We start from the raw sequence: 13,463 nt of genomic DNA, 5'->3' as shown, positions 1-13,463 counted from the left end.
TCTTCACTACTCAACTTATGGTGAGCCCGCTACAGTTCTAGTGGGTGTTTGGGTCTAGTTTATTTTATGTATTTAGGTATCTATTGTCATAGAAGCTCCATGTACACTGTGGGCCATGTACTTAAAGTTTTGAGTTTTGTCATGTATTTATGTTCACAGTATTTACAGTTATTTATAAAGCTATGTATCCATCATGAGGAAGAATTTTAGGCCATTGAGCCAAATGTATTCAATTTAAAAGTCAAGATCTAATTATGTTATGGTAAATCATGCATGAGTAAATATGAGAGGTTGATGTAAAGTAGGCTTGCTCGACTGGGTTTACTCAGTTGAGCGTTGGACGCGCTCCCCGAGGTCGGGGCGTGACAAACTGAGAGGTAGAGGCAGGCCGAAGAAGTATTGGGGAGAGGTGATTAGGCAAGATATGACGTTGCTCCAGCTTACTAAGGACATGTCCATGGATAGTAAGGTGTGGATACTGAGAATTAGGGTAGAGTGTTATGTAGTCGAGCTTTATCTTTGTTTGTTACAATAGCTTTAGTACACCACTTAGTGTCTTTAGTGTATTTTCATCTTTCTAGACGACATTATTACTTGTTGTTGTCATTGCCTCGGTTTTTAATTGCACTACCTTGTGCTAGTTGTGTATTTTCGCTTGATTTTCTGATTGGTTTGGTCCTTCCCTTTATCTTTTCTGAGCCAAGGGTCTATCAGAAACAATCTCTTTGCCTTTTCAAATGTAGAGGTAAGGTATGCACACGCTACCCTCCCCAAACTCCACGTATGAGAATACACTGGGTTTGCTGTTGTTATTGTTAATATCTAAAAAAAAAAAATAGTGGTGATTGCCCTGTGTTCTCTAGCAATAGTAATAATTTTTTTCCAAAAAATTAAGAAAAAACAAAGGCCTAAGCATCGCCACATTTGATGTTACAGTACAGTTGAAGACATTATTCCTATTAACTCCCACCGATCAAATTATAACAAATTTAGGGATCCAATTAGCAATAAACCAAACTTCCTGGTGATTATCCGCTAACGAGTAGTACGAGACGTAGCATCTAATCCAAAGCGGTGCTCCACAAATATCATCATCATCTTCTTATAAAGTAGGAGTACAACCTAAAGTAAAAGCAAGACCACAAGAGGGCAAAGAGAGAGAGTACAACACATTATTCAGCTCAAAAGCCATGGACGATGACAGCTTCAGAGCCCGTGTACACAAAGTTTTCGGCGCTCTCTCTTCATCAGCACCGTCGTCGGCGTGGTCTCTCACCGACGATGAAGTGGAGAAGAAAGAGTGGAACCGGAGCGCACTGAAAGAGGATGATGACCAAACCCTTTCTTCTTCGTCATATGATGGATTATTCAAACAAAATCGCAGGAGGAACATGAATGATCCAAATGATGAGGAAAGTGGTTTTGAGCACCCTAATGATGTTTGGGATATCAGATCCTCCATTGGCTTGGATTCCACGCTTGATAATGAGGTTCTTTATATGGATTTTTATTTTTTATATATTGACATCGAAGCTACTTCTACACAAATTACTAATCTATCTCTGTTATAAGAAAATTACATGAAATTCATTTTTACTTGTCCTAATAGTGTAAGAAGTTCATTCAATTTTTTCAAAATTTGAAATGCACTCCCTTTTTTGTGATACATTGAACTCTGTATTCCTTAATTTTGATTTGAACTAAACTATGGGCGTTTTGTATGGAGGAGAAAAATAATTTCTTCATTAAAATCTGGTGTTTGTTTCGTCAGGTATAAAAGTAGGTAAAATGATTTCTTCAAATAAATTACACAAGTTATTTTCTCCCTTTTGGTATTGAATTTCCAGCTTCAAGAGTGCAGACATATTACCCCAACAGGGGCTAATTCAGGCATGGACGGGCCTCTATCCTATAGCTATTTGATATGCTGTAACAAAATACATTATTGCAAGAGGATCAGAGACTACATTGTTTTATTAAACTTTGCTTTTAAAGCTACTGCTTGATACTGAAATTCTAAACAAGGATTACTTTACTGTGTCTTTTATTGGAGAAAGGTTATGTACTTGTTATTCTATGATTTTTTAATTGCAATGTTTGGCTATACTGCTATTATGTCTGTATGGTCTGTGCACTTGTGTTTGACAGTGAATATGCTTTGAGAAGTATCACTTTGGTGCATATATATGCTGTTCTACTTAATTCAATGTCCCGGAACTTCAAGAGAACTAGACACAATCTGTATATTTTGGTGTTCGAAGACCATCCATTCTTTCCTTACTATTTAGTATGTAGATGGGGGTATTTCCTTGTCAAAAGTGTAAGATTGCCATACGAAGCTACAATTACTTCTTTAATTTCAGTTATTCATGTGCTCTAAGCTTATCTCGTTTCACTTAGCAAAATCTTTACCATTTTTATTTTCTTTTTCTTGAAATCTAGACCTTAGTATAAGGACATTTCTCATACTCGATTCCTCATTATTTTGGGCAATTTTACATATCATACTTGTTCCCTTTCAATAGTTAATATTACTTCCTTTCTCCTCCTTATTCTTGGGAGCACAGCTTGGTTCCTTGTTTCACCGATTGGATAGCTGGTATTGTTTGTCCTGTGTACCCACTTTCTTGGTCTGTGCGATACGAGGGAGAAATTTTATTTTGGGTATGAGAACTTTTACTAGTTGTGTGAGGGGTTTATTTAATTGAGTAAAATGTGGGACCCATAACGTCCATATCATCCCATCTCCTCCTCCTCAATTCTCGCTCACTGTTCTTCTTCTTCGTTTCCTTTTTATTCCTCTTCTCCGACGCCATGCTCTTTTCTGTTTTTTTTTTCCCTTCTGTTTTTCATCAACTCTTAAACCAAGTATTGGCGGGTGAAAGGGTGGAAAATCCATGTCTGCTAATATTTGGGTACTAGAGTATTAGAGTTTACTTGTTGTCTCTCCTGAATTTCACATCAAAATCCAACTACATCAAATAAATGAAAGAAAAGACAGTCTAGTTCCATCCAATTTAGACCAAACATTTTCAAGATTACTTCAGTTTCACTACCTACTTCTCAACTTCTCCAAAACAATTCAAATTTCCACAATAACCACCTCAAAATTTCCTTCAAATAATTGGAATGGAGAAAGAATAAATATGCTACGCATTGCCGGACTCCCATTTCTGATTTCAAATTGCATACTGGTGTTGAGTTTGAATTTGGCAAGCAAAAGAAAGAGAAACAGGAAAAGAACAGGGGGTGTCTATGAGGAAGAAGAAATAAATAATATTTTTCCTCCCCCTTAAGTTGATTATATGGGGTAGAAAATACTTTAACCTAACTTGTCTTTGTCATCCGATATTTGAGGAAAGCTCTCAGAGGAGATGGTCCGCTTGCTGCTTCAGCATCAGTTTTCCGGCACCTACTTTAAACCCTAAAATAAACATACTACATGCAAAACAAAAAGAAGTTCTGCAAAAATAGTGGAATAAGCATTTGAAAATTGTTTGCTATAAAAAAGCTGAAGGAGAAGATGGGAATTTTAAAAAAAGAGTTTGTGGAGTGTGAACTGGTCAGAATAGGAAGATGCACAGATAAAGAAGGGGCGAAGTAATGAGAAGATGGGACCCATAAATTCCAAATGTTAAGCATTAAATACCCTCACACTAGTATGAGAAGTACTAAGGGGTCATTTGGTTTAAAGACAGGTTATGCTAAGATTAATTATGCTGGGATTAGTTATTCTGGTATTATTTCTTGTTGACTGCTTTATCCTGGGATAACATATACTGGAATTATGATTCCACCCTCTGGTAGGTATAAGTTATCTCGGTACTATTTTTAATCCTGGGATAAATTAGTAACCAAACAAGGGATAAGGCGGTACTAAATTTTTATCTCAGGATTAGTTTTGCTTATCCATCACACTAAACGACCCCCAAGTGTCTTTGCAGGCCCTAAAAGATACTGTTCTTTTCTTTATTTTTATTTTTTTGGTTTTGTTTGAGACTTATGATCCGTCTTGATTGCTTCTCCAGGACGAGGAAGATGAATATGATAGAGTGGCGGAAGGCAGAGTGGGTGCTGGTGATCGCTTGTACATGAAGAATGTTATTGATCAGGAAACATCTTATGATCCTTCAGGACGTAGCATCCGTAGAGACGCACGTGCAAATCATATGGCTGCACAAGTTAGGCTGAAGGAAGATGCTGATGCTGCTGTGAAATGTGAAACTCATTTTGATGGTATCACTCTATATGGTGAGCAGCATTCTACTGAACCACTTCAGGTTGATAGTAAGGTGAAGCCAATTTTGAAAAGAGCAAGGAAATCTGAGAATGGTGAGCTCAAGTCCGCGAAACGAGTCAGGTTTAATCCTAGTTGTAAAGATGAATGTGAAGGGGCATCAGAGCTAGAAGTTTCTTGGGCAGCTCCTGCAGCAGCAAATTCTAGTTCTCAAGAAAATGAATCTATTCTTGACAACAGTAGGCCGAATGTTCCTGATCATATTCTCAACCCTTCAAAGTATATTCACTATAGTTTGGATTCTTCTAGCAAGCTTGATGATGAATCAAATATTCAAGCTTGCGCATACCTTCTCGAGGAGGTTAAGAAGTTGAAGCATGATCAATTGGCACGAGAAACTATGGATGTGTCAGCTACTAATCCTAAATCACCAGCCTTTGTACCTAGGCAGAAGAACTCATATGCTATAGCAGCAAATGATGCAACTCCGTCAAAGGAAATGATTAAAGATGCTTGTAATGAATCGTTGCACCCAAAAGGCTTTCCGGTTGCCATTGCCGCTGTAGAGGCTCAAGAAAGTGGAGATCCAATGGAAGAGGATATGGAAGCACATGTAGGTGACAATAACATCGTGTCCCATAAACAAGAACGCAGCTATCGAAGAACTCGATCAATTGGTTATATTCCTTTTGCGAGGAACAATTGTTGAGTGAATGTTTTACTTCTGCCCAATAAAGCAAGGCAGAGATGAACGACTCTGTTACTTGAGGCTAGCATGTATGTTATATAATTCCTTTAGCAGAAATGCTTGATACAGTGCATCTGTTTGCAAGTTGTTGTTTTAGCTGGATCTCCACCCCTAACCCCTCCAACCTCCACCCCTCCAAAAAAAGAGGAAGAAACATACAATATATAACTATAGGGGGACGACATAAGCATGGAGTGTACTGACTTTTTGCATGAACTATCTGTTTTTAAGGATTCTTGATGGATTATTCTTATTATGTTTGTTTTTTAGTGGAGGGATTCATGATGATCAGGTAATATTTCCCTTATCTTATCATGTCGATGGTGTATGTACCCGGTGACCCTTCCTGGTTGGTACTTGCTACTCCTTGAATGATGTTCAACTTTAGACATAACATATCTTGATATGATTAACACCGGATAACAAATGCAAATGATACGAGGACTATTATTCACCACAGAATCTCCATGTTATTAACTATATAATCTATAACAAGCAGGTACTTGGCAATTTTATTTATCTCTTCTCTCAATGTTTTTGATATTTTTCTATCATTTTCTTAAGAGAGAATTTCTAACTGATTTTAGGCACCACCTCTTTAGAATCCGGCATCTTTAGAAAGATTGTAACGGTGCATAATCTCAGTTTATATCAACTTTATCCTTCATTCGTTGCTTACTCTTTGAAACATCTGTTTTGCTTTAAATTATTGATCAAATCACATAATCGATTCCTTCCTCCTAAGTTTCCTATAAAACTAATGGAAAAACAAGAAAGAAAAGGGGAACAAAGCAGATGCTTTTTATATTCTGCTAGTGTTTTTCCTTTTATTTTGTTGTTTGAATTTTCTATTCTAATATGCTTACAATTTTCTTTGTGCTCACGACATACTTCAACAACAACAACAAACCCAGTGCAATCCCACACATTGGGGTCTGGGAATTGATTTAAATTCCTTCAAAGAGATCAAAGAAGGAGAACGGTTCAACTTGATCTGCAAGGTAGTTTTGCATCCTTAAATAAGTTTCTCCTATTCAAAAGAATAAATAAATGCTTGGCAAGTGCATTATAGGTCACATGTTCTTGGGTATTGAAATTACATTCAAATTTACTAACACTTGTATTGCAAATTATACGACCATATGCAAGATTGTTCATGTATGTGAAAGTTGAAAAATATATGTGGATGCTTCTCATGTGGGATGACACGGATACTCCACCAGTCAGTAAGTGTTTTCTACTTCCTAATCAAACTTTGAACACGCCTGTGATGTTAGTAGACAAATTTTAATTGGTTCCTGCTTGATATGAGGGGCGGAGTAGAAACTAACTTAACCAAGCCATTGGGATGGTTTACTACCTTTATTCAGCTTACAAGTTACAATTGTTTGAGTTATCACTATGTCGAGGGCTATATATGGAATGGAAAGAACAACTACACTAAGGTATATATGAAAAAAATACTGCTATTCTCTTTTTGGATGCAAAAGATCTTTTCCACTTTTGATTGAGCGAAAATTAGTGTCAATTAATGTTCTTAATCCTAGAAACCTGATGATAGTGGAGGATTAATATTTTTGTATTTTCATTTAACTACCATTCTCTAGGATTTACGATTATGATAAGAATGAAACCGTGTTTTTTGGATTGCTCAGATGGTACTCAATGTTGGGTAATAGGCCATCAAAGTCATTATTTACCCTAAAAATTGAATAACAATTAAACTTATATTGTGGTTTTAAGGATATGTAATTTAAACCAGTACCAATTGATAAGCAACGAATTAAATAGATAAATTGGACTATAAAATAAATCAAACCAGTCTGCAAACAATGAATCGACCTCGATTCGAGATAGTCTCGAGGTTAGTTAATAAGAACAGTAGATGATGGAACAAACAGCGATGAACAGTAAGTAAAACAAAGAAAGCAATGTATGTATATATTCATATCAGTGAATAATGATTGTCCCCCTTACAAGTGAATGAGATCCCTTCATATATAATAGGGGAATCCTAAATAAGGTACAACTCTAATAGCAGAAGTAGATCTCATGATTGGCACTAATAACCGCTTTGATTTGATCTGTTCCGGAATTTCCGCCATGATCTTCGACCGGTTACTGATATCTCGCCATTCCATTATTACGCCTTACTCGAAGTCAATCATGCTTGATCTCGATTGTTGCTGGCCTCGATCTCAATGAACACTTTAATCTCCAGGCGTGATGTTCTATCTTCGAGCTCGAGCTCGATCTATTATGATGTTACCCTCGAGGCAACTCCCCTGCCAACGAAATCGGGTATGCCCGATTTCGACCGTATACAGATAGTCTCCTCATTTTTTGGAGTGTAACGAGAAGAAACGAATTTGAGACTTCGATTTAATACCTCGATCAATTATGACGTCAACATCTTGACGTAAGCGACGGAAGTGATTGAAGCATCACATCTACACGATTCCCAAGGTCATTAATTAATGCCAGCTGATGGTCGGCCACCAGTGCTTTTAAACCATCAAAGTGGCTATCATAAATAGACCACCTTCATAATCTTCTCAAACTTTACTTTCAAACTTCTTCTAATCTTCAAAAGCTCTTCTATTCTCTTCAAGTTCATCAACTTTGCCAGTTTCCGTTTGTCAATATCTTATTAAAACACAAATTCCGCCTTCTTCTTCCTTAAACCTCATATAGCAATGGCAAAAATATCAAAGACCATTCCTCAAGAAGAAAAGGCCTCCTCATCGCTGCCGGCCGGTGACAAAACACCGGTGGAGCCATGTATCGAAGAGTGCATCCCCGGGCCATGTGAACTTACTTCCTACTTTAAAGTAAAAGCCCTCTTCGGTTCCTGGCCGATACGAGCCCATGTCTAGATACATCTGTTCTATATCCGAAGGCGATCTCGAGTAGGTGAAAAAAGACTGCCACTGGGAGAATAAAGAGGTGGTGATTCCTACCCTCGAGGAGGACATCACCACTCATGTGAAGGGTTCTTAAGTGTGTATACTTACCCTTTCACACTGGGTTCCGTCGATCCTGTCATAATCGACTTCTGCCGCTAATACCGGGTAACCCTAGGCCAGATCTACCCCTCTTTTTGGCGCATTGTCATTTTTCTCAGATTCTTCTCGAGCAAGGTCAAGGGGATATCTTTCACCCTTGATCATCTCATTAGGTTATACAGCCCCCGTCTTTATCGGGGCGGACTGATAAGGCTTCAGCGCCGGCCATGAAGGTGCTATTCTCAAGCACAGACGAGGACAAAGACCGAGGATGGATGTGCCGGTTTGTCCGAGTCAGGATCTCCGATTTAATCCCCGCAAGGAAGATGTGATTCCCCGAAGAATGGAACATGAAGCATAAGTAGAACTTCACCGATAACGTTTGATTAGCTGTTATTTTTCCTTTACCTCTTCTCATCTATATTCTTCTTTATGGTGCAGCTTCCCCCTGGTTTCCTGGTGCAGTCCCGGACCTTGCAGGTTGGGTTCGACAACTATTTTCAACCTCTTCGTATGCTAAGCGCTCGTGGCACGATTTGGCCAAGGGTCGATGGGAGGCCAAAAATCATGGTAAGTTCCCCTGTCCATGTTTGGTGCTTTCTTGTGAAATACTTCTTTTTAACTTGATTTCTTCTCATACAGGTCTTGGAGATAATGTCGTCATGAGACCGCCTCCCCCCAGGGAAGAGGAGGTCCCGAAGCCGACCAAAGACAAGAAAAGGAGAAGGGTCTCGCCACCAGATACCCCAAAGCCCAGGAAAAGCAAGGCTCGAAAGTCGAAGACTGATCCCGCCGTTCTGTCTGCCGATGTAGTCCAAACTCTACGAGATAAAGACGAGGAGAGAGAAGATGTCGACTGCCTGCTGGTGGATCGTAAGAGGGAAGGCATTGAAGTTTCGAGAACTACTGAGCTGGTGACGGTCGAGGAGGTTCAGCCGCAGACCAAGGTGATCTCGGAGGAAGGTCCGAGCAGAGTCCTCGAGTCATCGGGTGTTGAGGATGCCTCCTGCCATGATGAGAAACCGGCGGGTGTACCCGAAGGGTCTAGTTCTGAGGCCCTTCAAAGAGAAGAGAATGCCCCAAGTGACTCGCTTGGGGCAATTAACATTGATGATTCGCCGCCCGGTCCCACGTTCTCTGAGGGGCAGTTTCGGGATGTCCGGTCCATGGGGACCCCCGATGTGGGGACGGCCCCCAAAGGGGATGATATATTTTGTGGCTGCTTCGCGGGGGTCGATGATGTTTCCGACCTGGACGCATTACTCATTTTTTATGAGGCTCAGTGGCTTCTGAAATAAGTGAGTTTTACTTGCAGTCGATGATGTTACCACGCTTGCATTTATTCTTATTTCTCTAAGTCTGATTTCCTTTCTTTCTGCACAGGCTACGGCGCTCCATCGAGAAACGTCCTCTAAATATCAGGCTGAGCTAGCCCGATGTGAGGCTGATCTCAAAAATCTTACGGAGGAGAGAGACGCCCTCAAACTCCTCTATGTGCAAAAAGAAGAGGAGATCATGAGTATTCGAACCGAGCTAATAAGAGCTCATCAAGATCAGACCGAGCTCATTGAACGAGTAATGTAAATTTTTGGGAGCTTGTTATGTATTAACTTGATATTGGCGACTAACACTTTGATTCTGCAAGTTCAGTAGAAGGCCGAATTGGTTGAGCAGCTTCATGAGGAGGCCAATATGAAAGAGGCAGAGACTTTGGGGTGGAAGCAGAACATGGACCGTCTCGCCTCGGAGAAAGATGCGGTTCGGGCCTAACTGTCTTCAGTTGAGCGTCAACTCCAAAGTGTGAAGGAGGAGAACTTGGCCCGAGCCCAGAAGGTTGAAAAGCTCGAGACTCGGTTGGCCACTGAGCATGCAAGGGCCATATTTGAGGTAGAGGTACTCGTGGCCTCCTACCGAGCCGACGCTGAAGCCGCTAACACTCGGGCAAAGGAAATTTCTGACTCTGTTGAGGTTAGATTGTCCCATATTGCCGAGCATGCTAGGCGTTAGTCTCGGAGAGAGACTCTTGAGGAGGTACATGCTCGTGGCTTCGACCTCACGGCTGATATCGAGAGTGCGAAGGTTTTGGAGGACGAGGCCAGAGCTTTGCTTTCCGATGATGAAGACTCTGCGAGTGGATCCAAGAACGGAGGAGATGAAGATGAAGCTCCCGAAGATGCGGCTCTCGAGGAAGACTAGGCACTTAGGATTTTTCTTTTTGTGTAAGACCATGTGTGGTCTTTGTAAATACTTTGTATATATGAAAGATTCCTTTTCTTTCCGTTTCGTCTCCGATTTCTGATTTATGATAAATTCTGTTTTGCCTTTGCCTTGTGAAAACTTTGTTGCAATCGGGTTGTTGTAGCCTCTATAATCGAGTGAGCAATAGCTCGAACTCAGAGTAGAACAAACCCTTAGGTTTTTTAGTTAAGTGAGGGCGAGTCCCCGAGCTCAACAATATGTTCGGGATTTTGATTTCGGATGGCTTGATCGAAGCCGTAATTGTACTATTTTTATAGCCGAGTTCGAGTAAGTTTCGAACTCACAGTAACGGACCCCTTAAGGTTTTATATCAAATAATGATGAATCCTCGAGCTATATTCAAGTCAGTTTTATTTGAGCTCGGAATAGTGGAACCTTTAGGTCCGAATTGAGTGAGAACAAAATCTAAAACTCTAAGTGTATTGGCCCTTAGGCTCTTTAGATTGGGCCGATATGGCCTCTAAAAGATGGCTATTTTCCCCATTTTTCGGCTTAGAAGACTTAGTAAAAAATTTCTTTATGCCTTAACACGTATTTGCTTTTTGTGCCTTAGTACGTTTGTGTTAAGATAATTTGATACCTCTTAAGGTTTTTCGAGGGCTGATGTCATGACCCAAAATCCGTTAAAGGTCGTGATGGCGCCGGACACCACTGTCATGCAAGCCAACACTGAATAGTTAATTAAATTCTCATTTTATTATTTTTGAAATCGTAAATTTACTTCAATTTATCTAGTAAAACATGAATCTACAGAATAATAACAATGTTTTCCAATTTCAATACTCAACATCCCATAATCATCCCAGAACCCGGTGTCACAAGTGCATGAGCATTTTCTAGGAATTTAAAATAAAATACAATAATTGTCCAGAATACAAATTTGGACAGGAAAGAAAATACAATACTCTGAAGGAGACTCTGCTGGCTGTGGGTCGTACATAAGATGCAGCTCACCTAATTCCCTGTAATAACCGTGCCTCTGCGCCCACAAGGCCACTAGTCATATATGTACATGCACAAAACGTGTAGCAAGTGTATTATGAGTACGTAAATCAACGCGTACCCAGTAAGTATCCCGCCTAACCTCGAAGAAGTAGTGACGAGGGGTCGACTTCGACACTTACTGTGGCCATCAATAATATAATTAGTCGTGGATTTATTAAAAATAGTAGTAAACTCAAGAAAATCATGAATCAAGTAAATAATTTTTTTGTTAATAAGAGGTTTCCAAATTCACATTTCATCATTTATCAATTTATCTCAGACTAGGGAGGTAATATCATTATTTATAAGTTCCAAGGAAAGCAATACAAGCATGCGCAAATCATGCCGAGGTCGTACGGCCCGATCCAACAAATATTTAAACTGTGCACTGCCAGAGGGTCGAATGGCGCGAACAATAGATGCATTTATTTAATCTGCTGAGGCGAACGGCCCGCTCCCATGAGAGTAGTAGGAAGTACCCCGCTCGCGAATCATACGTGCGACATGGTCAAACATAAATTTAAGGAATCACCCCGCCCGTGGATCATACTTGCGACGCGGTCAAATATAAATTTAACATTAAAATCATATCTCTTTATTGATTCTTTTCAAAAATAAGGGAAATTTAGCTTGTAGCTTTTTAAGGAAATTACCCCGCTCGCGAAACATATATGCGACGCGGTTACACATAGATTTCTTCAGCTATTATATTATTCCTCAATTCTTTTCGAAATCTCGAAGTTCAAATGAAACCTTTTAAATCTTAAGTTCTTAAATTTTAACTCCTTTCAAAATATTTAATAAGCAGACTCAATCTCGCTCCATCTCAAGGCAAACAATAAACATAAATCAATAACAATATCAACAAGGCATGATGTGAGCCTAAAACTACCCGGACGTAGGCATAGCTAATAGATACGTACGGACTCTCGTCACCTCGTGCATATGTAGCCCCACAAATAGAAGCACACAATAGTTTAGTTCACCTATAGGGGTTAATTCCCACTTACAAGGTTAGAAAGGAGACTTACCTCGCTCCGTAGTTCCATAACCGGCTTCCGAGCCCTTCAAACAACTCGAATCGATGCACAACGCCCCAAAACTAGCCAATAATTATGCAAACCCATTAATATACACTTGAATACTCATTATAATCCAATTTATAGCAATTTCTAACCCCGATCGAAAAGTCGATAAAAATCACCCTTGGGCCCACGTGCCCGGATTCCGAAATGTTTTGAAGATAATCATTACCCATAACATTATGAACTCAAATATATGATTTATTCCCAATTCCAAGCCCGAATTAGTGGTAAAAATCCAAAATACCAAATTCTAGGTTTTCTACCAAAACTCCCACAATTTATACTAATTTCCATGTTCAAATCCATATAAACTCATGTATTTAACTCAAAATTATGAAGAAAACACTTATCCCATTATGATTGATGAAGATGGCACTCCAATGTGCTCCAAAATCAGCTCCCATGGGCGAAACGAAAATGAAATAGAGCCAAACCCTCGCTTTAAAGGAGACATTGCCCAGCCCCCACTTCCACACCTGCGGCCTCTTCGTCGCATCTGCGGTCTCGCAGGTGCGACCAAAACCTCGCACCTGCGCATTCCCTCTGCCTAGCTCGACTCTGTACATGCGCCTTTCCTTCTGCCTTTGTGCCTTCGCAGGTGCGGACATACTCTCGCACCTGCGCTCCCAGATTCTTCTCTCACTCTCGCACCTGCGACGCACCTTCGCATCTGCTACCTCATAGGTGCGGACAACCCTCCGCACCTGCGATCACTGCCCAGTTTCGCCCAAACCGCACCAGATATCAACTACCTTATCTTTTCATCCAAGTCTAAACTCGATCTGTTAACCACCCGGAATCCACCCGAGGACCTCCGGACCTCAACCAATTATACCAAATGACCCCAAAATGACCTACGGACCTCCAAATCCACTTCCGGTCGCGCTCCCAATACCGGAATCATCTTACGGAGCTATTCCTAGACTCAGAATTTCAAACGGACATCGATAACATTGAAATGCGCTTCAACCCAAATTTATGGAAATTCTTCCAAAATGCTAACTTCCACTATAGGCATTGAAACACTCCCGGGTCATCCAAAATCCGATCCGAACATACGCCCAAGTCCGAAATCATCATACGAACCTGCTGGAACCTTCAAATCCCGATTCTGAGGTCGTTTACTCAAAATCAACCCTTAGTCA

General features: G+C 40.3%; 1 protein-coding gene across 1 annotated transcript; it reads left to right on the top strand.

Annotated features, from left to right (window-relative positions):
- Window positions 1–1,064: 1,064 nt before the first annotated feature.
- On the top strand, window positions 1,065–5,273 carry LOC107761958 (uncharacterized). Its single transcript, XM_016580251.2, has 2 exons — window positions 1,065–1,490; window positions 4,029–5,273. Exons 1-2 carry the CDS (start codon window positions 1,191–1,193, stop codon window positions 4,944–4,946), a joined length of 1,218 nt encoding a protein of 405 aa, XP_016435737.1. The 5' UTR covers window positions 1,065–1,190; the 3' UTR covers window positions 4,947–5,273.
- The last annotated feature ends 8,190 nt before the right edge of the window (window positions 5,274–13,463 follow it).

The sequence above is a fragment of the Nicotiana tabacum genome, chromosome 15 (assembly GCF_000715075.1).
Source record: "Nicotiana tabacum cultivar K326 chromosome 15, ASM71507v2, whole genome shotgun sequence".
Taxonomy (NCBI): domain Eukaryota; kingdom Viridiplantae; phylum Streptophyta; class Magnoliopsida; order Solanales; family Solanaceae; genus Nicotiana; species Nicotiana tabacum.
This window is presented reverse-complemented; position numbering and strand designations above follow the sequence as displayed.

Bases quoted from the DNA above. Each gene is read 5' to 3' on its own strand.
- LOC107761958 (XM_016580251.2), top strand. From the start codon at position 1,191: ATGGACGATGACAGCTTCAGAGCCCGTGTACACAAAGTTTTCGGCGCT. The intron at 1,491-4,028 runs GTTCTTTATATG...TTGCTTCTCCAG, and splicing joins ATTCCACGCTTGATAATGAG to GACGAGGAAGATGAATATGA.